Here is a 22325-nt window from a genome sequence, read left to right as displayed (position 1 = left end):
ATGTGTTGGCACAGAGGGTAAAAGTGGAGCAGTACATGGCTACGATTTCACATCTTTATCCATCTCTACAGCTCGTGACAGTAATTTGATTCCATGGCTAGCGTCGTACTATTTGGATCGGTTCCGATGTCAGCGAATGGATCATATTAAACTTGATGTATAATGCTCTAGATACTCGAGATTCAATTAGATGAAACAACTAGAAAAAATAAATCCAGAAGACTGTATGGCTCAAAAGAATTTTGTTTTGTTTATTTACAATAATACAAATAAATAGAAATATGTACATTGTTGATTGATTGTCAGTAACAATTGAATAGAACATTATTATCTTCAACAGGCAGTTTATATACACTTGTTTAGGTGAGATGGACCTTCTACATTAACAGAGACAACTATTTTTATGACCATACACAAAATACAATTCTCGTTACTCAATCAAATATAAGGTAATACTGTTTCTGTTCACAAATATATTAGGATTTATCCAACGGAGCTTTGTGAGATTATTTATAGAGTTGTTTTTCTTGGTATACAGAATGACAGCCGCCGCATCACCTGGAAATATAAAGTATGACACACATATTATACAATGTTCACAGAGAGTGACACGGGCATGTTACACACACTGACGACATACTTGTTCGTTATTGTTCCAATGCTTTATAACCTTAATGCTGCATTGAAAAGTTAACACAACCATAGCCTAAAGCAACTCCACGAAATCCTAAACCGACAATTCTGATTCTCAAGCAACAGGAGCAGTACTTAGAAAGTAACTACAACATGGGAGTGACGTTATTCGCGCTCTCCTGTACCATATATTCGTTAATGGTGTACGCTCAGAGTAAGTATGACTTACCGATACGATTCGTGATCGAAGAGATTTCTTCCCTGATTTTCTCCTGGCGGTTCTCACATCACCCGCCATTACTGGAACAACATGTGAACAAATGAACCTCGGTGATTCTATGTTAGATCACTGATGCTGGTTCCACGGAAACATAAGCCAGGAAGAAGTGTGCATTTGTTTCCTGTCACATACTAAAACACGGGTAGGTGGGTGGGTGTAAGCGTTTTACGTCAGCGAACAAAATGTTTAAACAAAAATATATTAAATACTCAACAGAGGTGTTCAAAATCAGGATCTGCTTCACAACGTTGGCGCATCAAATTACTTTCCTGCCATCATTACTTTAAAACGTCGTGCCAAATTAATTATGTATATATTTTAACAAGGTACTGTTTATTTATATTGTTTACCAGTCATATATGAAACAAGTCATTAAGAGAGCTCACCTTCATATCCGATGGGAATGATTGCGTCATCTGGAATCTTCACGTTTGTCTCAGATTCCGCATCCAAGTTAGAATACCAGTTCGACTGTGGCTTGGAGGTGTACGAGTTATCGAACCTTGTGTCCCTCTCGTCTTCCAAAATGTCTTCCCATTGTCCCCAGTGAAGGTTATCTTCCCCTGGTCCCCAAGTTTGCCAAGAGTCATCTCCCCCTGGACCCCAGTGAGAGTTATCTTCCTCTGGATCCACCATATAGTCGTGTTGTGGCTGTTTCTTGCCATATTTCAATCTGTACATGATGAGTGCGGCTGTTCTTGCTCCGTCCGTGAACATACGGAGCTTTGGGTAGACGATGTCAATCATTGTCAATATGTCCGCCATGCTGTAATTAAGGAGAATATACACATTGATGACATGCACGGGCCGGACATGTTTATAATAATGTCATATGATATGCATTAATGTACCAGGAAACGGTTTACTGTTTATTCTCTGTTTCAACTATATAAATAATGTATTTATGGATTTCACATATTCGATTTTATGATATAATAAATTGATTATTGATATCACAAATTCGATTTTTAGATATCGATAAAAAAAATATTGATAAATGTATCGAAATGTTTTTTTCTTCATCACTCATTCTATTAAGTGATATTAATAATTTGTTAATGATACCTTATAATCGATATCCCGACATCAATCCTACATTTTGTGATATCTTACAATAATAAATAGAATGTGTGGCACCATTATTTAATTAATTTACATTAACTGAGCCCTGGACTGGCGATTGGGAGAATAGGGGGAATATTTTATGAAAAAGGATGTCCTGCTTGGCTTATAAGATACCAAACAAGTTTTAAAATCCATTATTAATCATTCACACAAAACACAAATAAAGGTATCCATAAAACTAATGGGTGATAGAAATGTCATCGGGTTCATGCAGGCCTGATAGCAGCTCATGACACGTGATACTGTGACGTCATACTATTGTGACGCTAAGACAATTACTTCTGTCAAACTCACACGGAAAGTCGTTTTAAAACTGTTATTGGGCTGAATAAGAAATACCCAATGCACGACACATGTTTCTTTCTCGCATAATAATTTACTGTTCAACTATTTACAGGTTTAATTTTCGATTGAAGTGTAATTAATCACGAGGAAACATTTTGTTAAGATTTCCGAAGGCTTTTATATTAAAAAAAAAATATTCCTTTCGTGATAATTATGCCCACATTCTAACAGTAAGACTCTGCTTACCTTGTTCAGCTGATGGAGCGAAGGGAATTTATCAATTGCAGTAAATTTAAGATGGGACCGTGAGCTCTCCACAGATAGACGTGTGTCCACTTGAATGACCTCCAAGACTGACCAGTTTCACGGCAACCAACTCCCACAATTCCCGTCTTGGATTGTGTACTATGACGTCATATGTCTTATGACGTCATTCGTTTTGTGGCGTGGCGGTGCAACAAAATATTCTAAGATTTGGCTAATGTTATACGTGGAGCCCCAGTGCACAAGGAAACGTTGGATCATCCTTAGTCACAACTTTACCTCCGTTGAATGTCACTGTCACAACGTGTGGTAGCTTTATAGCGATCGTTTCGTTTACGACATAGATCTACAGTGAGATTAAGCCGTTTTGCACAGATTCGCTTAAAGCTTTGTGTGTGAAGCCCCCAGGATTCAGACGTTTACCACGAACACTGACAGAGAAAATATCATAATCGGGATGAATTGAATTCGAACCACGACCAGCGAATCGTGTCATCTAAGGGACGCAACTCTGTACAGCGAGGTACCGTTGCTTTGCCTACTGGCCAAACCCTATAGTTTTGCTGAAAATCAATAAACATTTTATAAATAAAATAGCTTCGCATTATCCATTTCAGATCCATCTAGGCTTAAAAATGACCACGTAAAAAGGTATATTTACTTTGTATAACCCTCTGTGATGTGACGCAGGACAGTGTTTTGTCGGGAAAGGGACGCGCCCGATATGGTCGTCTGGCAGATCAATATAATTCCTGTCACGTTAAGCTAGACAAAGTTAACACTTGATGGGATACACAATCGCGACAGGCAACCACATCTGGACCCACTAGAAAAGAACTCTTCAAATGTATTCTCGGTAATAAGACCTCATGAATAACAGTACCTGTTTCTCATCTCAAACCGCTTCTAAAGTTGCTTTTTAAAAAATGTGCATGCGCTTCTGTGTTATTTACTTTTTAATTGGCTACTTGCAATGTCTGGGGCGGTGGGGTAGCCCAATGGATACAGCGTTGGTTCGTCAAGAGGAATTCCCGAGTTTAATACCAAGGTTGCCGACGCCTTGTTGCGGGAGAACAACCGAAATGGCTTCACACATTGTGTGCTTGTTGGGAATCGAACCCGGGCTTTCGACGTGACGAGCGAACCACTAGGTCAACACGTCCACCTAAGAGCGGCGTCAAAATACTCACTCACTCACTCACTCACTCACTCACTCACCCACCGATTAACGGTGGCACCCATTCCTTCACTATACTGAATATAGAGCCAATTTAAGATTACTTTCATGATATTCTGATGAGCCCAGTGCATCAACCTTAGATGGCTATTGTCCTATTTTAACAATTAATCAAACGTTTTAACTAACTTTATTAAATTTTAACATATTTTGGGATTTTTCCTTCTGATTTTTATGTAATATATACATTATTTTAACGTTTTGGGAAAGAAGAAACAATTACCCAGGTAATAAAAAAGGTCCTGATTGTATGCACGTGTTTAATAATAAATGGACCGCCTCCGTGGTCTAGTGGTAGAGCGTTCGCCCGGAGAGCGGAAGGTCTTGGGTTCGATCCCCAGCCGCGTCATACCAAAGGACGTTAAAAGATGGCACTTGTTGTTACCCTGCCTCGCGCTCGGCATTGAGGGGCTTAAACAAGGACTGGTCGGCTCGGAGTCAGTATACTGTGTCTGAGTGGGGTATTCATGTTAAAATGCGGCATGTTATCTCCCTGAGCTAGCACTATAAAATCGGCATTAAACCGGACCAGTACAAGCAGCCACACACGCACGCACACACACGTGCACGCACGTCGCTCTTTAAGTGCAATAATGCTTGACGCGACGTTAAACCCCATTTCACTCACCTCACCTTATAATCATTGATTCACGAAGGGTTAAAGTGTCAGTTTAACCTCCACTGGGTGGTGGCGTACTGACGGCGGCCGTGCATCCACAAGGAGGCTGACGGGGTGATTACCAGCGATAGTAATGTCCAGGTGACACACAGGCTCTGAACAAAGTGACATCTGTCTCTCGGGGTCGTCCTTCTGGATACTATACACATCTTTACTTCAGGTATGTACGTTCGACAGTTAACGCTTGTCGGAAAGCCGGAGGGTAGTTATCATGTAATGAATACACGAAGTTGTTGAATATATCTAGGAGTGTATAAATTGTTTGATAGGCATTTCTCAGAAATTGACGATGACAAAATGGACAAACAAATTAGGGATAACTTCTTTATCATACTGTAATATAACAGTTGTGTTGCCGTTTTTCGAAGGGACATAACCAGGTTGAAGATGAATTCCATGTTCTTATGATTTGTGACCAGTATTCTAGAGCAAGAAGAAACTCTTTTCCCAAGCGTCTCGTTACCCCTCCCTCTATTGAGAATTTTATAAGACTTATGTCAGCTGAAAACGAACAAATTATTAAAAGCTTAGGTAGATTTATCTTCCAAGTCATGAACATTCGAACGGAAACACAGTGTTGAACGGTAAATCATTATTAAATCTACTCAGCAAGCAAATATATATACAGTATATTTCCATTGTATTATGGGCCGGTGGCCTGAAGTCCCGAATAAATTTGTCTGTCTGTCTGTCTATAATAGTTGTTACTGTTAATCCATCAGCCACCATACATATTCTGTACCATGTTCATTATTCAGCCTTGCTTGACAATGGTATAAGGATCTTTCCGAAACGCCGCTATATTACAGTATAAGAAAAAGTTGTCATCCGTGACTTTTTGTCTACTTTGTCATCCGTCAAATTCTAAGAAATGTCTCTCAAGCAATCGGACACATCTGTTTGGGGAAGGATGAGTGAGTGAGTATGATTTTACGCCGCTTTTAGCAATATTCCAGCAATATCACGGCAGGGGACACCAGAAATGGGCTTCACACATTGTACCCTTGTGGGGAATCGAACCCGGGTCTCCGGCGTGACGAGCGAGCGCTTTAACCACTAGGCTACCCGACCGCCCCTTTAGGGAAAGGAGGTTCATGGTATGATCACACGTCGATACATCTCATCAGTGAAAATTAATTCGCTTCCGAAAATACAGAGAGAAAAATAAGATTTTACCGCATTTTAAGATCGCCTCAGATTTTATGCTCCAAAAATGTGCTGGTCCTAAGATGTGTTGGGAGCATACTGCTGCTGTGCAAAAGTCATTTCCGTAAGTTGGTTTATTTGTTGTTTAACGCCGCACTCAGCAATATTCCAGCTGTATGACGGTGGTCTGTAAATAATCGAGTCTGGACCAGACAATCCAGTAATTGACATGAGCATCGATCCACGCATTTGGGACACGATGACATGCATCAACCAAGTCAGCAAGCCCGACCACCCGATCCGGTTAGTCGCCTCTTGCGACAAGCATAATCGACTTTTACGACAAGCATGGGTTGCTGAAGACCTATTCTACCCCGGATCTTCACGGGCCATTTCCGTAAGTAAGTATGATAGCAATATTCCAGCAATATCACGACACGGAACACCAGCAATGTGCTTCACACATTGTATCCATGTGGGGAATCGAACCAGGTCTTCGGCGTCACCGGCAAACGCTTTAATGACTAGTCTACCCCACCGTTACTCCTCATTTAGAGATTTAGACTGGTGCGTCTTGAGGCTGTGGCTGTCTCCGACAATATATAGACATGTGGTAGCAGTATATACAGCATACACCTGGTGTCCCCGCCATGAACTGGCTGGAACAATGTTTGGGCTTTGTTGTTATTGGAACTATGTTAATAGTGTCTTAAAACAATACTCACAAACCATTCTTCCATCAAACCGCCTCCGTGGTCTAGTGGTAGAACGTCCGCCCGGAGAGCGGAAGGTCCGCGTCATACCAAAAGATGTTAAAAGATGCTACTGGTTGTTACCCTGTCAGGCGCTCGGCATAAAGGGGCTAAAACAAGGACTGGTCGGCTCGGAGTCAGTATACTGTGTCTGAGTGGGGTATTCATGTTAAACTGCGGTATGGTATCTCAGTGAGCAAGCGCTATAAATAGGCATCAGTCCGGACTAGTACAAGCAGCCACACAAACACAAACACGTACATGCACGTCGCTATATAAGTGCAATAATCTTGGACGCGACGTTAAACCCCATTTCACCTCACCTCACCTCATTCTTCCATCATCATATAGTTTTCAGTCCATGAACAATAGCCTGGGTGTTGACCTTGTTTGACCTCAACAGTGGCATGCGTGGAAGTGCTCGATGGAGGACACTTCTGGGGCCGAGTTCATCAGTTTCCACAAAGACACTAACAAGCCCGTCATTGTCGTCATCAGTGTGGCCTTCACCTTGCTCATCGTCCTGGGCAACGGTCTCGTGCTGACCCTGTTCGCCACAAAGAAGGAAGTCAGAACACCTAGGAACTCCTATATAGCATTTCTGGCCATAACAGGTGAGTGAGTGAGTGAGTCAGTCAGTGAGTGAGTCAGTGAGTCAGTGATGTTTAACGCCGCACTCAGCAATATCCCAGCTGTATCACGGCGGTCTGTAAATAATCGAGTCTGGACCAGACAATCCAGTGATTAATTTCACATGCATCGATCCACGAAATTGGGATACGATGACCTGCATCAACCAAGTCATTGAGCCTGACCACCCGATCCCGCAAGTCCCATCTTACGACAAGCATTGTCACCTTTTACGTCAAGCATGGGTTGCTAAAGATCTGTTCTACCCCGGATCTTCACGGGTCGAGCGGGTGAGTGAGTGAGTGAGTGAGTGAGCGAGCAAGCGAGTGAGCGAGTGAGTGAGGGTGAGGGAGGGAACGAGTGGCCACTCCATGGTTGTCTGTCTGTGACTATGTATAATAGGCAGCCGTGTAATACCTATTTTAGTAGCGGAGGCATGTGTGAAAAATAACAAGATATTGTCAAAGTAACTTTGGTCACAAAATGGATTTTTGGAGAACCAATGTCAAGTTACCTAATCCAGTTGACTCCACCATCTTGACGCTATTCCATACCTAAGACATTGAGCTTTTTTACTGTTTTATAGTTTCAACATTTATAGAAAAAAAGAACATATCAGGGCTACTGGATACTGGTCAAAGGTTTCGCAATTTTCTGTTCAGCCTTGCTTCCGAGGTTCGCCCGGAACAGGACCCCTGGTCATCACTATAGGATTACTCATGCTTGAGACCCATAAAGATCCGGGGTAGAATAGGTCTTCAACAACCCATGCTTGCCGTAAAAGGTGACTATGCTTGTCGTAAGAGGCGACTCACGGGATCGGGTGGTCAGGCTCGCTGACTTGGTTGATGCAGGTCATCGTATTCCAATTGCATGGATCGATGCTCATGTTGTCAATCACTGGTTTGTCTGGTCAAGACTCGATTATTTAGAGACCGCGGACATATTGCTGGAATATCACTGAGTGCAGCGTCAAACAAACAAACAAACAAACAAACAAACTCGTGCTTTCCTTAAGTGTGGCCAAAGACACCTGTTACTGAAATCCTGTTCAAAACGGTGTTGCATCCCAACACACTCACTCACTAACGCTGGGGTTGAAGACAATTCCCCTGAAATCATGGAAAAAAACATTTGTCCTCGGGGTTTACATAAAACATATATTGCTCACTGGACATGCTAACGTTCTAAAATAGTATCTGTTGTGGCGCGAGGGAAAGTATATTGCCTGACACATATTTCATATTTCCACAGATGTGTTGGTCGGTGTCTTCATCATCCCCCTCGACATCCTGCACGAGGTCGGCGCCATCAAACACACGTCAGCAACGTGCAAGATCATGGAATTCATGCGCTACTTCGTCCTCACGTCCAACTTGTATTGTGTAGTTGCCATAGCAGCGGACAGATATCGATGCATCGTACACATGTACGCAAACAAGCCGTCGTTTAAACACGTCAACATCGTCATTACCGTCATTTGGCTCTGCGCAGCAGTTTATGCCATCCGGGAACCATTTACCTATGACCTCATATTCCAGACTGACGTCAATGTGACGTTAAACAATTCTTCAGACTTTCTTGTCATTTGTGGCATAAGTGATAATGACACGAGGCTGAGTGTTTTAATTCTGGATTTCTTCGTGCATTTTGTGATTCCTCTGTTTATAATTAGCTGTTTATATATCAAAATGACGTTCTGGCTTCTAAAACAGCAGAATTTAATTTTTGTCAATCTACAAGCCAGAAAACGAAATTACAAGGTCATCAAGATGGTGCTTCTAATTGTTATACTCTATACAGTCTGCCAACTTCCGACTCAAATATGGCGGGTGTATGTTTATACCGGAAATGACGTCATTGACAACAGTGGTTACCTCCTGAACACTTTTCTATTCCTGACTTACACCAATAGTTGGCTTAACGTTGTTGTGTACGTCATCTTCAACGACTCTCTTCTGAAGAGACGTCAGGACTTTGTGCCTTGTTGTAGAAGGAGAGATGTTGGTCCTGCTGTCACTCTCAGCACCATGTCATAACAACACGTCACAAAGTAACCGACAGGGAAGAAATGTACACTGACACAAATTAGGCGAAGGAAACACGATTCCTTTAATTCTCAGCCAACATTCGTTGTGTTTCAAAGGCGCAACTTCTGTGTTGATCCTGTTTGACCTTTTGCTCGTCTTGAGAACTATTTTACATCAATATTATTAAAAGCATTTTAGAAACCGCTCTATCAATGGAGACAGAGTGACTTATAAATTTAGGAACTTAAATAAACTTTATAGAGCTTAATCCTCTCTCAATCCGTTTCAGTTCAGATGCGATACCTTTATGAAGCAAGTGATGAAGGATAGACGACAATCTCATTAAAATCAGACCTCAGTTCTCGCTACCGCTAAACAAAGATCTGAGGACATCCCATTACGGCCCATTACTTGCGCGAACTTTGACCGACCAATGGAATGACCAATCAGAAGGCAGCTTCCCCGTGCTTTACGGCACTAATTTCAAATTGGCGACTTCGCTTCGAAACATATTTTGACAAATTCTCGATTACAAATTTGAAACCCGAACAAAAGAATATTCTGGAATGACTGATAGATGGTCTAGATTGTATGGATTCAGTCGTTAAACCCGTAACTATCGTTCGGAGTTAAAGTTTTCGAGGTTGCATCACATTCCGACTGACACTTTCATAGTCTGGTAAGCGATGCTCTGATTGGTCGGATGAAAGGTCCTTCTAACGTGACGCGTAATGGGATGTCCTCAGATCTTTGTTTAGCGGTAGCGAGAACTAAGATATGATTTTAATGAGATTGGATAGACGAGGTTCAATCAGTGCTAGCCTAATGGTACACACGTCGCCCATATAGGACGCCTGTGCCCATTTCTTGTCATTTCGAGACGTCGTCATTAGCGTTACGCCCTTTTAAACAGCATTTCAGTTATATCACGGCGTGTCAGCTTCATGTGGGAGGAAGGGGGCACGGGTACGTATAGATCTTCTTCTTTGTAAATCAGGGGGCACGGGTGGCCCAGTCGATTCGCTGTGCAGGGTAGCGTCCCCTGGACACGCCAGAAACCTATGATTGTGGGTTCGAATCCCGGTTCGCCTCGATTATGTTTCTAGGTTTGTCAACACCATACCCGTGCTCGTGGGTTTCACCGAAGTGGTAAACGTCTAAGACCTGCATTACTTCGGGCTTTCCTCCCACGCCGTGATATAACTGGAATAATGTTAAAAGCGGCGTTAAACCCAGCTCACTCACTCACTCATGTGGGAGGAAAGCTTGAAGTGATGCAGGTCTCAATATTTTCCATACTCGTAAAATAAAAGATATTGATGAATGAAGGAGGCAAACGCGGATGAGCATTTTGGAAATTAAATTAAACGGAAAGGGGGTGGGGGTGGGGCACTTCGCGTTCCATGTGAAATTGTGTTGAAAATATATTCAGCAAATGAGTCAATCATATTGTTGTTTTTTAGTTTATATCGCCAATACTCTTTTAGGCCGTAGTATGATTAATTGATGTGTTGTTACTATCGGTGCCTAATTGTCAGATTTTTAAGGAGGCTACACAACTGCCTCTGTGGACAAACAGCGATTTCAGCTTCCCTATAACTCTCAAACCTTTTTTGAAAAGCTAAAATGGTTTTTGTCCGTCCATGAGCTTTGAGAAATCACTACCACGTAGGACTTTGTATGTTTGTCTCGGAGCTGTACAAACATGGCCACCAGCCCTCCACTCACTTCAGAAGTGTTTGGCTTCCCAGCAAATTCCTTTGTATCATGGAAACAGAATCATCTCTCGCCAATTTGTTTTCCAAAAGTGCAATTACCCGATTTATCTCGGCCACTTATGTCCATTTAAGGACAACCTTGATAGAGCTGCGGGGATTAGGTCAGAAGTGACTGATGTATCGGAAACATGTGCAAGTGCTGTTGAGACTCAAGGTTTGTACTTAAAATGTTGTATTACTTGCTGGTGTATAGGTTGAAGGGTGGCGTCAATGTCATATACAGTCGAACTTGGATGTGTCGAATTCCGGTTATCTCGAACTCGCCTTCCGGTCGCTGCGAATTCTTTGGCATAAGTGACATATCAAATGATGCCACATATATAGAGTGAGTGAGTTTGGTTTTACGCCGCTTTTAGCAATAGTCCAGCAATATCACGGCGGGGGACACCAGAAATGTTTTTGTAAGTAAAACACCCTGTAACAATGTAATGTTTGTGGCAGGCAATTTCGTGTTCAACAACAGTCTGAAGGATAATTATTTTATTTTAAAAAGTCGGACATCATTTTTGTCACTAATGCGTCAAAATCGAGTAATTGCACTTACTGCAGGGGATGGTGCATTTTGAAAACATTTTTTAAAGATAATATTCATCCTCTGTAATATTTCTCCATTTTCCTATGATAAATACTCTGGACCAATTCACAGCTTCCTTTTGATCCCGATTCATATGGTGCAAGACCGCCTCCGTGGTCTAATGGTAAAGGTTCCCCCAGAGAGCGGAAGGTCCAGGGTTCGATCCCCGGCCGCGTCATACCAAAAGACTTTAAAAGATGGTACTTGTTGTTACCCTGCCTTGCGCTCGGCATTAAGGGGCTAAAACAAGGACTGGTCGGCTCGGAGTCAGTATACTGTGTCTGAGTGGGGTATTCATGTTAAACTGCGGCATGGTATCTCAGTGAGCTAGCACTATAAATCGGCATAGTCCGGACTAGTACAAGCAGCCACACAAACACACACACGTACATGCACGTCGCTATATAAATGCAATAATCTTGGACGCGACGTTAAACCCCATTTCACCTCTCCTCACCTCACCTCACCTCACCCCACCCCACCCCACCCCACCTCACCTCACCTCACCTCACCTCACCTCACCTCACCTCACCTCATATGGTGCTGGCCAATCGCATCACTGTCACGAATGGGAGAAGTAACATGCTAGGTCATACATCGGAAAGATGACCCTGTGACGTCATTTCCAACACAAAGGGGGCGGTCGGGTAGCCTAGTGGTTAAAGCGTTCGCTCGTCACGCCGAAGACCCGGGTTCGACCCCCGACATGGGTACAATGTGTGAAGACCATTTCAGGTGTCCCCCGCCGTGGTATTGCTGGAATATTGCTGAAAGCGGTGTAAAACTATATTCACTCACTCACTCCAACACAAAGCTTTAGTGGCGTGAAGGCCTTACAAATCCTCCATAGGAAGTTGTGTGAGGTGAGGTGAGGTGAGGTGAGGTGAGGTGAGGTGAAATGGGGTTCAACGTTGCGTCCAAGATTATCACACTTACATAGCGACGTGCGTGCAAATGTGTGCGCGTGTGTGCTGCTTGTACTAGTCCGGACTGATGCCGATTTATAGGGTTTTGTCGCTTTTATTTTCTTCCATATTATCATTGAGGGACCTGAAAAATAAAACAATTTTTTAAGATAGATTTGTCAAAATAATATGTACACTGACGAAGTGATTGTAAAAGTAGGTGTAATAGTCATCAGCTGTGTCAGGCATGTCATGCCTACTTTCGGCCTCACTGGGTGCCTAAATACAAATGTCATCAGTTAACTGATACAAATTGTATCAGATCTACACTTTTATATGTCATTCACACTATACTTTCATATGTCATCCAAACTACACTTTTACATCAAAAGACAATCTTGCTACAATATAGAATTTAATAGATATACAAAATAGTTCAATACAGACACTATTTGCATATAGTATTTACATTGTGTGATTATTTATTGTCCAAATATTATTTTGTACTTCATACTGTGAAGCACGGTGTGCCATGCTTCTGGGGTACACTGGACAGCGACTGTAGACCATGATGGACCGAGGCTCTTCTGGGGACCGGACCTGTACTTTCTGGGCATCAGTGTATGGTGTGACCTGGCTCAACACTACATATTTTAAAGATACAACATTGAAATATTAACACTTTTGACAACTATATTGTCAATTATATTTTGGATATAGAGAATCTCGACCGGGTATCTTTTGATAGCAAATGTATCAGCACGAGTTGATAAAAACACTCCGAGGCTTGCCGAGGAGTTTTTCAAGTTTAATCCACAAGAAAAGTTTCAATGTTATTTACACAGATCACATGACAGGGTACAGGTATACCGAAATGCGAACGCTGTTTTCCAGAATATCTTGTAACGCCTTTATAGTTAAACTAAAAACTGTTCCCATATGCTGCCATATATTGTATATCGTTCACATCATATATATTTTCATCTTCTATTTCATGAGAGGGCAGCCCAGTCCTCTCAGACGCCGCAATTCGCTGAGCGCCCCTTTGGCACGCCAGCCTCGCAGGACTCAGACGTTTACCACTTTGGTGAAACCCACGAGTATGGAGCTGACAAACCAAGCAACATAATCGTGCGAACCGAGATTCGAACCCACGAACATAGGTTTCTTGGCAGCCCAATGGACGCAACTCTGCACAGCGAAATGCGGCGCCTAAGATTTGTTTGTTTGTTTTTGTTTAACTCCGCACTCAGCAATATTCCAGCTATATGACGGCGCTCAGTAACCAGACAATAATAAGCACAAGCATAGTCGCCTTTAACGACAAGCGTGGGTTGCTGAAGACCTATTCTACCCCGGATCTTCACGGGTCCACTCAATTGGGATACGATGGGTGTGATGGGTATCTTTGGAATCTTATCTTGAAAATCAATATACTTGCTCTTTTCGGCATAAATTATTAACTTATAAACATGTTAGGGGTCATGTGGTTACAAGTTCTTTTCCTACCACAGTCTTCATTGAACCAATATATTTAACACAAAATTATTCAGCCACAGATTACATTTCACAATCTGTTGCAGGAATGAGTGATGGTTAAATAGACATAATCAAATTTAACAACAGTTCTTTCAATAATTTCCCATTTCGTAAAAAAACTCGGTATAGGCCTACTCTCCTTTGACCCTCAGCACATACGTTTTTGCTCGTGTGGTACTTTATACATATTGTTCATAATTCTTTAATAATTTGATTTTCATAATCATCATTATGATTAAAATGCATTAAAATGTTAAGGCACTTGACAACTCATGGTCGACCATGCATCCACTGTATTACATCTCCATTATATTATGATGAATACCGCTAAAAGATACCATATATTATTACAAAATCATTTGCGAAATTTCGAACAAAATCCAAGCCATATTACGGAGAAGGGCGTCAAAATCGGCTCTACAGGGTGTACCCATGTGGTGAATTGATGTGACGAGTCAACGCTTTAACCTCGCTGGACAAACCCCACCGCCGATTGCTTTGTCGGTTACTATTGTTTATATAAACAAATGTCAAATCAGGTTAGAAGTGTTGTATATTTCATGCAGGTGTTCACCAGAATAGTCACGTGATCATTCGTCACCACTCGCCCCTTTCCGTAACCTGCAAGAGCTATTCGGCTTGTCCCGGAATAACACGAGTTGGTCACGAATGATCACGTGATGTCATGGTTACGAGTTAAGCCAATCGGGAAACATTTCCGTTGCACGAGTTTTTCCTGCGCGTAATCCGGGCTCTATTGATCGAAGCAGACGACGCTTACTTTATCAAATGCACCGGTGCATGTTAAATTAATTTCAACAAGCTGTTTAGAATTCATTTAAAATCGAGATTATAATACCCATATTTATCATGTTTATATTATTCACGCGCTACTTTGAATCTGCGTTTAAAACTTTGGTATGCCATGTGCATTATGAAGACTTTTCACGAAGAAACATTTTTCAGCTTGATTTCCTGCCCTGCCGTATGATTTGACTCTGGAGAGGACGTTGAACAAAACGACATGGTAAGTGCAGCAATATGTAATTAAACAATCTGTTGTTGAATATAATTATATAACGAATAATCGCAGTGGCTGTAACGATTCGCAGATTATGTGATGTTATATTCGAGATAAACAGCAACAGCGCGCTAGGCCGGTAAGGGCGTTTCTCTGTCACTGTGTGTGTGTGTGTGTGTGTGTGTGTGCGTGGGTGCGTGCGTGCGTACGTGTGGAGGGGGGTAGGGGAGATTGTCGTCAATGAATGAAGCATATTTAATGTAAGAATACAGCATGTACATAAAACATGTTGATTCTAAATTCTGTTCATGTTCTTACACCTATGTCGTTGGTGTTTTCACCTTGACCAATTACACAATTATAGGCCTAATAATATTTCAACCGCATTACGACGGTTGAACATGGTTTCCCAATACAACATCAGTGATGTAAACAAGTGAAAACAGTTTCGTTGCCGTCATAACGGCTTCCTCAACACAATAATGCAGTGTTAATATATTAGGTTTTTTTAGAGAATGAATGAATGAATAAATGAGTACGATTTTTACGCCGCTTTCAGCAATATCCCAGTGCTATCACTGCGAGGGACACCAGAAATGGGCTTCACACATTGTACCCATGTCGGGATTCGTACCCGCGCGTGCACACTGAATTATCTTTTTCAATAAATTTTCACAAGGAGAATTTTGTTCAACGCCTCCACACATTGGCCAACAACATATGCATACATGCAGAGTATTTGCTGCGAAACCGTTTTAACCATTCATTGCAGCTCTATCTTGTCCAGCTCCGCTATGAAAGGTGTTGTAACATCAATACATGCTGTTTTTCTTTGTGAAACCTGCAAACTGTTGGTTTAATATCAATAAAGCTTAGTATTAATTACAATAAAAACGAGTTTAGCTCCGTCGATTCAGCAGTCTTACTCCGTCGAAGGTAGTTGTTTGGTCCGCTGTTAGCAACCGCAAACTTAGTACCAGTGTCAAAATAATGAGGGGATAGGTTAGGTGTCACTTTTTCCTTCGGAATTTGTATCAACAAGTCTTCACAAGGTGAGACATTGCTACACCCCTGCACCCATTGACCGACATCTACATGCTTACAAAGACTTTCTACAAAATAAATTAGATTCAACATCTATGGCAATTGGTTTGTTTAGAATTTTGTTTTGTGAAAGTTTAATCTAAAATATGTGCTGTATATTATAATATAATATGACATTGCAGTGAATACTGTCGATGCATTGACTGGCCGGAAGAGTAAAGCTAGATATGTTTATGTATTTTGATGTAGCGCTCGAACAGACGTTAGTTACTGATCGTGATATAAAGATCAGTTGTCAAGGTTATCGGTTGTTTTGCAGTTTGTACATTAATCACTGTGGTGTTTAGTTGCAGAGTTTATATCTGCAATGGATCTGTGAATTCTTGAACTTATTTTGTCTAAATGGGTGGAGTAAGGAACAAATGTGCCATTTAGTAATACTTTTAGTGTGAAGGGATTTATGTCCATATAGGTTTACAATTTGGAATATAAATTTTGAAATTAGATGCTATTTTATATTAATGTTTTGATCCTCTTACTAAGTTTAAGAGTTTTAGAGTTGGCAGGGGTAGCTCAAGTTGAGATCCAACTAGATCTCTTAGACGATGCAGATACAGACATTATTGTTTCTAGTTTTATGGTTGTTGAAATGAATTGGTCTTTTAATGTGTCAGTATCAGTTGAGGCGAACCATTTTATTATTGAGATGAGTGTATCGTTTTTAGTTAGCTCCAGCTAAAACGCATTACTTCAAAAATAATAAGCTGGATTGTTTGCGATTGTTTGTCCTAAATTATCGTAAAGTTATCGTAAGAAAATCGTAGACTATCGTAGCCTATTTTCGAAACTATCGTAGCCCTAAGATATCGTAAGATTATCATAAATCTAAGATAATTCCATACCTGTCGTAAGTTTATGTTATCTTCATCCAAGATGGCGGCATACTTTGCCATAGATATTTTTCAAACAAATAATCCGCTTTACGTTCAAAGATTGACATTTCATTTTGTTAAACTGTGTGATTCAAATTGACACTTCGAAAAAACACACACGAAGAACGCATCGAAGATATTGCGTTAGAAATGTTCTTAATAGCGACAGCGATCCACATAACTATGGAGTCGATAGCTTACAATATATTTCTATCCGAGTTCATGCTGAAGAAGTGTGAAACTTTTCGATAAATTGGGAAGGATTAAAACGGAAGGTGTCGACAGGCTGTAGTAATGACCGTGACCTTATTGATAACTCAGGGGCAGCTAATCTTCTTGATTTAACAAGGAAATACACGTGATCAAATATGCATATGGTATATTTGTATAAAGAGTATATTTATTGTTTTTCTAGCAAAAGTAATTGTGTTTGCTTTCGTTTTCAAAACAACACCTAGGTTATCTATATTACTGAAAGACAAATATTTGACAAGTGATTCAATATTGTCTATTGAATAATTGCATTCTTTAAAAACAGATGAATAACGACATAGATGTATTCCATTAAATATAGGAATTTATTGATATTTTGATTTTGAAAGTTAAGCACATATTTTCGTATCGTATTTTCGAGAATGGCGATTTGAAGAATCAAGTAAAAAATGGGTTCCCATGCTCATTTGGGTTTAAAATGTCGTAAAGAAGTTACTGTAACATATTTTGAACATTGCCCAAAATTCACTTTCCAATATATTTTCGCAGAAAATGTTTACTGAATGAAATTTACTGATCAATATAAATAAAATAGACATTTTCACCACAATAATCTTTGAATTTTGCATTCAGTGCACCGATTTTAAAATATTTGACTTCTTTTTAAAATTTAGATGTACATTTACCCGTTTTATATTCACAAAATATAGATACTTCATTCAAACCATTCAAACAATAATATTGTAAAGGATAGGGTCACAGGTCAAATACTATTAATTGACCCTCATGAAGCAATGCTGTCAGACAAGACAAGCATCAATTAACTACGTTCTGGAACAGATTTTACACATTGACAATGTAGACATTTCGCTCCTCAGCCAGATTTAAAACAAATCAGTTCATTAGCTCTACTTACTTTAAAAGGATAGAAAAGGGCCACATTATATGTATATTTACGTTAACTTGTGGCGTGTTCCATGGACAACTTGACAATTCCTAAATTATCACCCTTTGTGTACGAAAGTGTCACTTTGAAATTTTGATAAGAATTATGGATCTAGACAGATTAAAAAAAAATACATCATCTAAATAAAAATAGCTTGATATTGTACTTGAGTCCTTTGTTTATTCGTGAAATATATTGGATATGTAAATAACATGACATTGTCATTGTAACTCGCTCGTGGGTGCACTGCTTCCTGAACAATTTTTGTTTTGAATGTTTCCAGGTAGAATGTTAGTGATTTCTCTATAAACTTGACTTTTGACTTAAACACAAAAACAATCAGTATTGTGAAACTGACTCAGCATACATCACGTAACATCAGACCTGAACACGCATCTTAAATATGAACGCCTGCTATTCGACCATAAGTCTCGTCTTTGTCATTCAGAATAACGTCCCTTAATTACTTTCGTCCTTGACTTTGTACGCGATGTGTTTACATAAAGCTCTGCTCTCTCGCGAGAGGATCAGTGCACATTATTTCAATTCTAACAACTATTATGTAGTAACACTACACTTACTGATTATAACATTTATTGGGTTTGGAAAATGCCTTTGCATAGCACAGCGTTCGCTCGTCACGCCGAAGACCCGGGTTCGATTCCCGACATGGGTACAATGTGTGAAGCCCATTTCTGGTGTCGGACATATTCAGCATAGAACGGACTGTCACTCAAAACGTTGCGTGTTAACAGTGTGACCTGACAATATGATTATGAATTCCGTGCTACTTCTCCATGTTGTTGTTATTGTCTGGGACATGCCCGTGACATCACTGGAAAACACCCCGCTTTTTCAATCTATAACACAAATCATGGGCGGATACAGCTTTTTTGAAAATCACAACGATAACACGTGGCCGTGTTGTCAAACAAATTCTCCCGCTTGTTATCGTCTTTGTTTTGTTTCTCAAGTGACGTCATATAGTATATGACGTCATTTCAAAAACACTCACCTCGCCACCTTGTAACTGCTGCCGTACGCGATTATACTTTCATAACAATTAGGCCTAGTAGCTAGTAGCAGATCAGTACTAGATCTAGCAATGCCGCCAAATAGGAAAGCATCGTCAGCTCACAAGTCAGCAACCAACTTCAAATAATGAGGTACAGCGCGCGTTAGCTGTTTTATCACAGTTCACAGCTGGCATTCGGCCAGCAATCAACACCAAATTCCCTTAGCGCCCTGTTCCCTGGGGGGCACGGGGGGCCCAGTCGTCTAAGGCGCCGCGATTCGCTGTACAGAGTTGCGTCTCTTGAACACGCCAGAAACCTTTGATTGTGGGTTCGAATCCCGGTTCGCCCCGATTATGTTTCTAGGTTTGTCAGCACCATACCCGTGCTCGTGGGTTTCCCCGAAGTGGTAAACGTCTGATAACTGCATCACTTCGGGCTTTCCTGCCACATTAAGCTGACACGCCGTGATATAATTGGAATACTGTTAAAAGGGCGTTAAACCAACTCAGTCACTCACCCTTGTTTCCTGCTTACTCACAGCACTTCTGCCCAATTTGACAATAGCCCACTGCATTCAGCGCATAATGCAATTTTGGCAGTGCTTCCGCGCGAACCGCTCGGTACGATCACGGCTCACAACATTTATTCCGTAATAAATGTGAAAACGGCTTGCCATACGGCCAGGAAACCATCCTCGTCGCAGCATGTATTTCAAACTTTGCTGCCTCACTTAAACATTTGCTCAAATTTTACTTGTATGATCAGTCCATGAAATACAACTTTTTCTTTCATATTGTTTATAAATACGACTTTAGAAGTGTATTTTACACCTAGGTATGTACATGCACATTCAAAGACATTCTTGGTATTGAACTTCGAAAATATAACTAACACAATCATTAATATTAATGGTTTTCAGTTATTACGTCTTTCTTTTTCCTTTTGGCCCACTTAAACTACAGCTTGGAGGGAACTTACACAATTTAAAATTGTGAAAAATGAACCACAAGAACGCATTCATTTTGCTCTTAGACAAGATTTTCTTTTTCAAATTCTTTTTCTTACTAAGGATGCAAAACAAAGTAATTATTACTTAATACGTATGTCACTGATCGAAGTATTTGATAATTTATATGATGCACAGTGAAAAGAAACAAAATGAAAACTATTTAAAACATCAAAACGAAATCACAGTTAGTCTACACTAAAATAATTTTGTCATTCAGAAATCTATTATGAATTTACCTATATGTTGCGTGTAGATCTAATGTTATATTAACTGTTTATGTTATAAATTGAACCATGCGAGATTCTAATATAGGAGGCTAAAAAATAAACAAAGTTGTTTAATATTGGGTCCATTTTGACAGCTTTCTCACTGTAAAACATTCCATTCCCTTACTCAACTAAATGCGCATTATTTTCTTGGAATATCAAACCTTTAAACAGCTATGAAAAGCACATTCGTCAACATACCAAAATTAGAAAACTGCCCCAAATATTCTAACAGTGTTGGTCTAGTGATAAACGGTGTCTACACTCGTCGGTCGCCGTGGTAATCTTCCCATTCGTGATGTACTAGTTTACTTTCTAGTACTGTCAAAGAGAATATATCATCATTTTGAAACTGAAACCACGTGTATCCATTATACGACCACAACATTAGATCAGCTGTTTGACGTGACGTCATCCACGTCACAACACGCGAGGTCAAATCACGCGCACCTGTCCAGACGACAAAATTACAACGGCGGGAAATCATCGACCGTCTATTTAGCCGAGACACAAATAAAATTGAAGATTGTAACGTCATTGAACGCAGGAAAATAAAGCGTTTACTCACTGCCTGACTTTTCAGATATCATCAAATAAGAGTTGAAGACTTGCAATAGATTATCATACGTTAACCGAGAGCAGAGTCTACATCAATAATTTGTAAATTTAACATTAATTGGATCTAATATCCATGGCAGAATGTTGGAAATACGAGCGGTCTTCATATGATAATAGACCCGTGAAGATCCGGGGTAGAATAGGTCTTCAGCAACCCATGCTTGCCATAAAAGGCGACTATGCTTGTCGTAAAAGGCGACTAACGGGATCGGGTGGTCAGGTTCGCTGACTTGGTTGATGCATGTCATCGATCCCAATCGCGTGGATCGATGCTCATGATGTCAATCACATGATTGTCTGGTCAAGACTCGATTATTTACAGACCGCCGCCATATAGCTGGAATATTGCTGAGTACGGCGTTAAACAACCAACCAAACAACCAACCAATCATATGATAATATATTCCTGAGAAGATTTATAATGTGTATTTGTGATATATATACATACATAAATTATTATCATTTATCTTGTACAACCACAGCATGTACCATGACTCACGGAACATTCTATTTCAGCAAACCAATCATAGCGCTATTATCACAGTTTCAATGAAAGGAAAAACAACTCGAAATCGAACCTTACAGCACATCGTATCCATAAGCGGTTCACACTAATGCAGGGGCGGTCGGGTAGCCTAGTGGTTAAAGCCTTCGCTCGTCACGCCGAAGACCCGGGTTCGAATCCCGACATGGGTACAATGTGTGAAGCTCATTTCTGGTGTCCCCCGCCGTTATATTGCTGGAATATTGCTAAAAGCGGCGTAAAACCATACTCACTCACTCACTCACACTAATGCAAAAAAAGGTATTGCTGTAATCATTTTAGAGCCCGTAAAGATCCGTTGTAGAATAGGTCTTCGGCAACCCATGCTCGTCGACTAGGCGACTAATGGGATCGGGTGGTCAGGCTCGCTGGCATAGTTGATGCTTGTCATCGTAGCCCAATTGTGTGGATCGATGCTCATGATGTCAATCACTGGATTGTCTGGTCCAGGCTTTATTATTTTCAGACCGCCGTGATTTAGCTTGACTATTGCTGAGTACGGCGTTAAACAACAAACAAACAAACATCATTTTAGAAGTTATGCCGATGTATTGTAGAGTTGTTTTATATTTGAGTCGCGTGTACCGTCGACAGAAACGCGGGCCGAGCTACCACTTGTGAAACCGACCTTGACAAAATTTGTTTACAATATAGCGTCGACTAACGTTAGATGTCGTGGCCACACTTTTGAAATCTCCCTTTGCGACAAAATGTGAAACGGTTAGGGCAATTCATTCACACGGTAGGTAGTTAGAGCAATAACACATGACTAATAGTCATTTCATATGAAAAAAAGCAACAGTAATTTGTCGAAACTGGTGAGCATGTTGGACAACTTGTAGACAAGAAATCGCGGCAC

At 40.6% G+C, this 22325-nt stretch overlaps 2 protein-coding genes across 3 annotated transcripts; one reads left to right on the top strand and one right to left on the bottom strand.

Annotated features, from left to right (window-relative positions):
- Window positions 1-91: 91 nt before the first annotated feature.
- Window positions 92-2781, bottom strand: LOC125377698. The gene is made up of 4 exons (XM_048391664.1): window positions 2570-2781; window positions 1300-1679; window positions 863-933; window positions 92-558 (listed from the first exon to the last, which is right to left on the bottom strand). The coding sequence occupies exons 2-4, from the start codon at window positions 1676-1678 to the stop codon at window positions 511-513; spliced, it is 498 nt and encodes a 165-aa protein (XP_048247621.1). The 5' UTR covers window position 1679; window positions 2570-2781; the 3' UTR covers window positions 92-510.
- A 1679-nt stretch (window positions 2782-4460) lies between these two features.
- Window positions 4461-9453, top strand: LOC124137755 (neuropeptide FF receptor 2-like). 2 transcript variants are annotated; one of them, XM_046504192.2, is made up of 3 exons: window positions 4461-4663; window positions 6805-7015; window positions 8286-9453. In XM_046504192.2, exons 2-3 carry the CDS (start codon window positions 6826-6828, stop codon window positions 9068-9070), a joined length of 975 nt encoding a protein of 324 aa, XP_046360148.2. In that variant the 5' UTR covers window positions 4461-4663; window positions 6805-6825; the 3' UTR covers window positions 9071-9453. The 2 variants fall into 2 exon arrangements, with proteins under 2 accessions (XP_046360148.2, XP_046360149.2); XM_046504193.2 differs by having other exon boundaries at window positions 6753-7015.
- Window positions 9454-22325: the final 12872 nt, after the last annotated feature.

This window comes from Haliotis rufescens, unplaced genomic scaffold, assembly GCF_023055435.1.
Source record: "Haliotis rufescens isolate VD_foot unplaced genomic scaffold, xgHalRufe1.0.p SCAF_94, whole genome shotgun sequence".
Classification (NCBI taxonomy): domain Eukaryota; kingdom Metazoa; phylum Mollusca; class Gastropoda; order Lepetellida; family Haliotidae; genus Haliotis; species Haliotis rufescens.
This window is presented reverse-complemented; position numbering and strand designations above follow the sequence as displayed.

Bases quoted from the DNA above. Each gene is read 5' to 3' on its own strand.
- LOC124137755 (XM_046504192.2), top strand. From the start codon at position 6,826: ATGGAGGACACTTCTGGGGCCGAGTTCATCAGTTTCCACAAAGACACT. The intron at 7,016-8,285 runs GTGAGTGAGTGA...ATATTTCCACAG, and splicing joins AGCATTTCTGGCCATAACAG to ATGTGTTGGTCGGTGTCTTC.
- LOC125377698 (XM_048391664.1), bottom strand. From the start codon at position 1,678: ATGGCGGACATATTGACAATGATTGACATCGTCTACCCAAAGCTCCGT. The intron at 934-1,299 runs GTGAGCTCTCTT...ATGTTGTTCCAG, and splicing joins CATTCCCATCGGATATGAAG to TAATGGCGGGTGATGTGAGA. The intron at 559-862 runs GTAAGTCATACT...TTATATTTCCAG, and splicing joins TTCGATCACGAATCGTATCG to GTGATGCGGCGGCTGTCATT.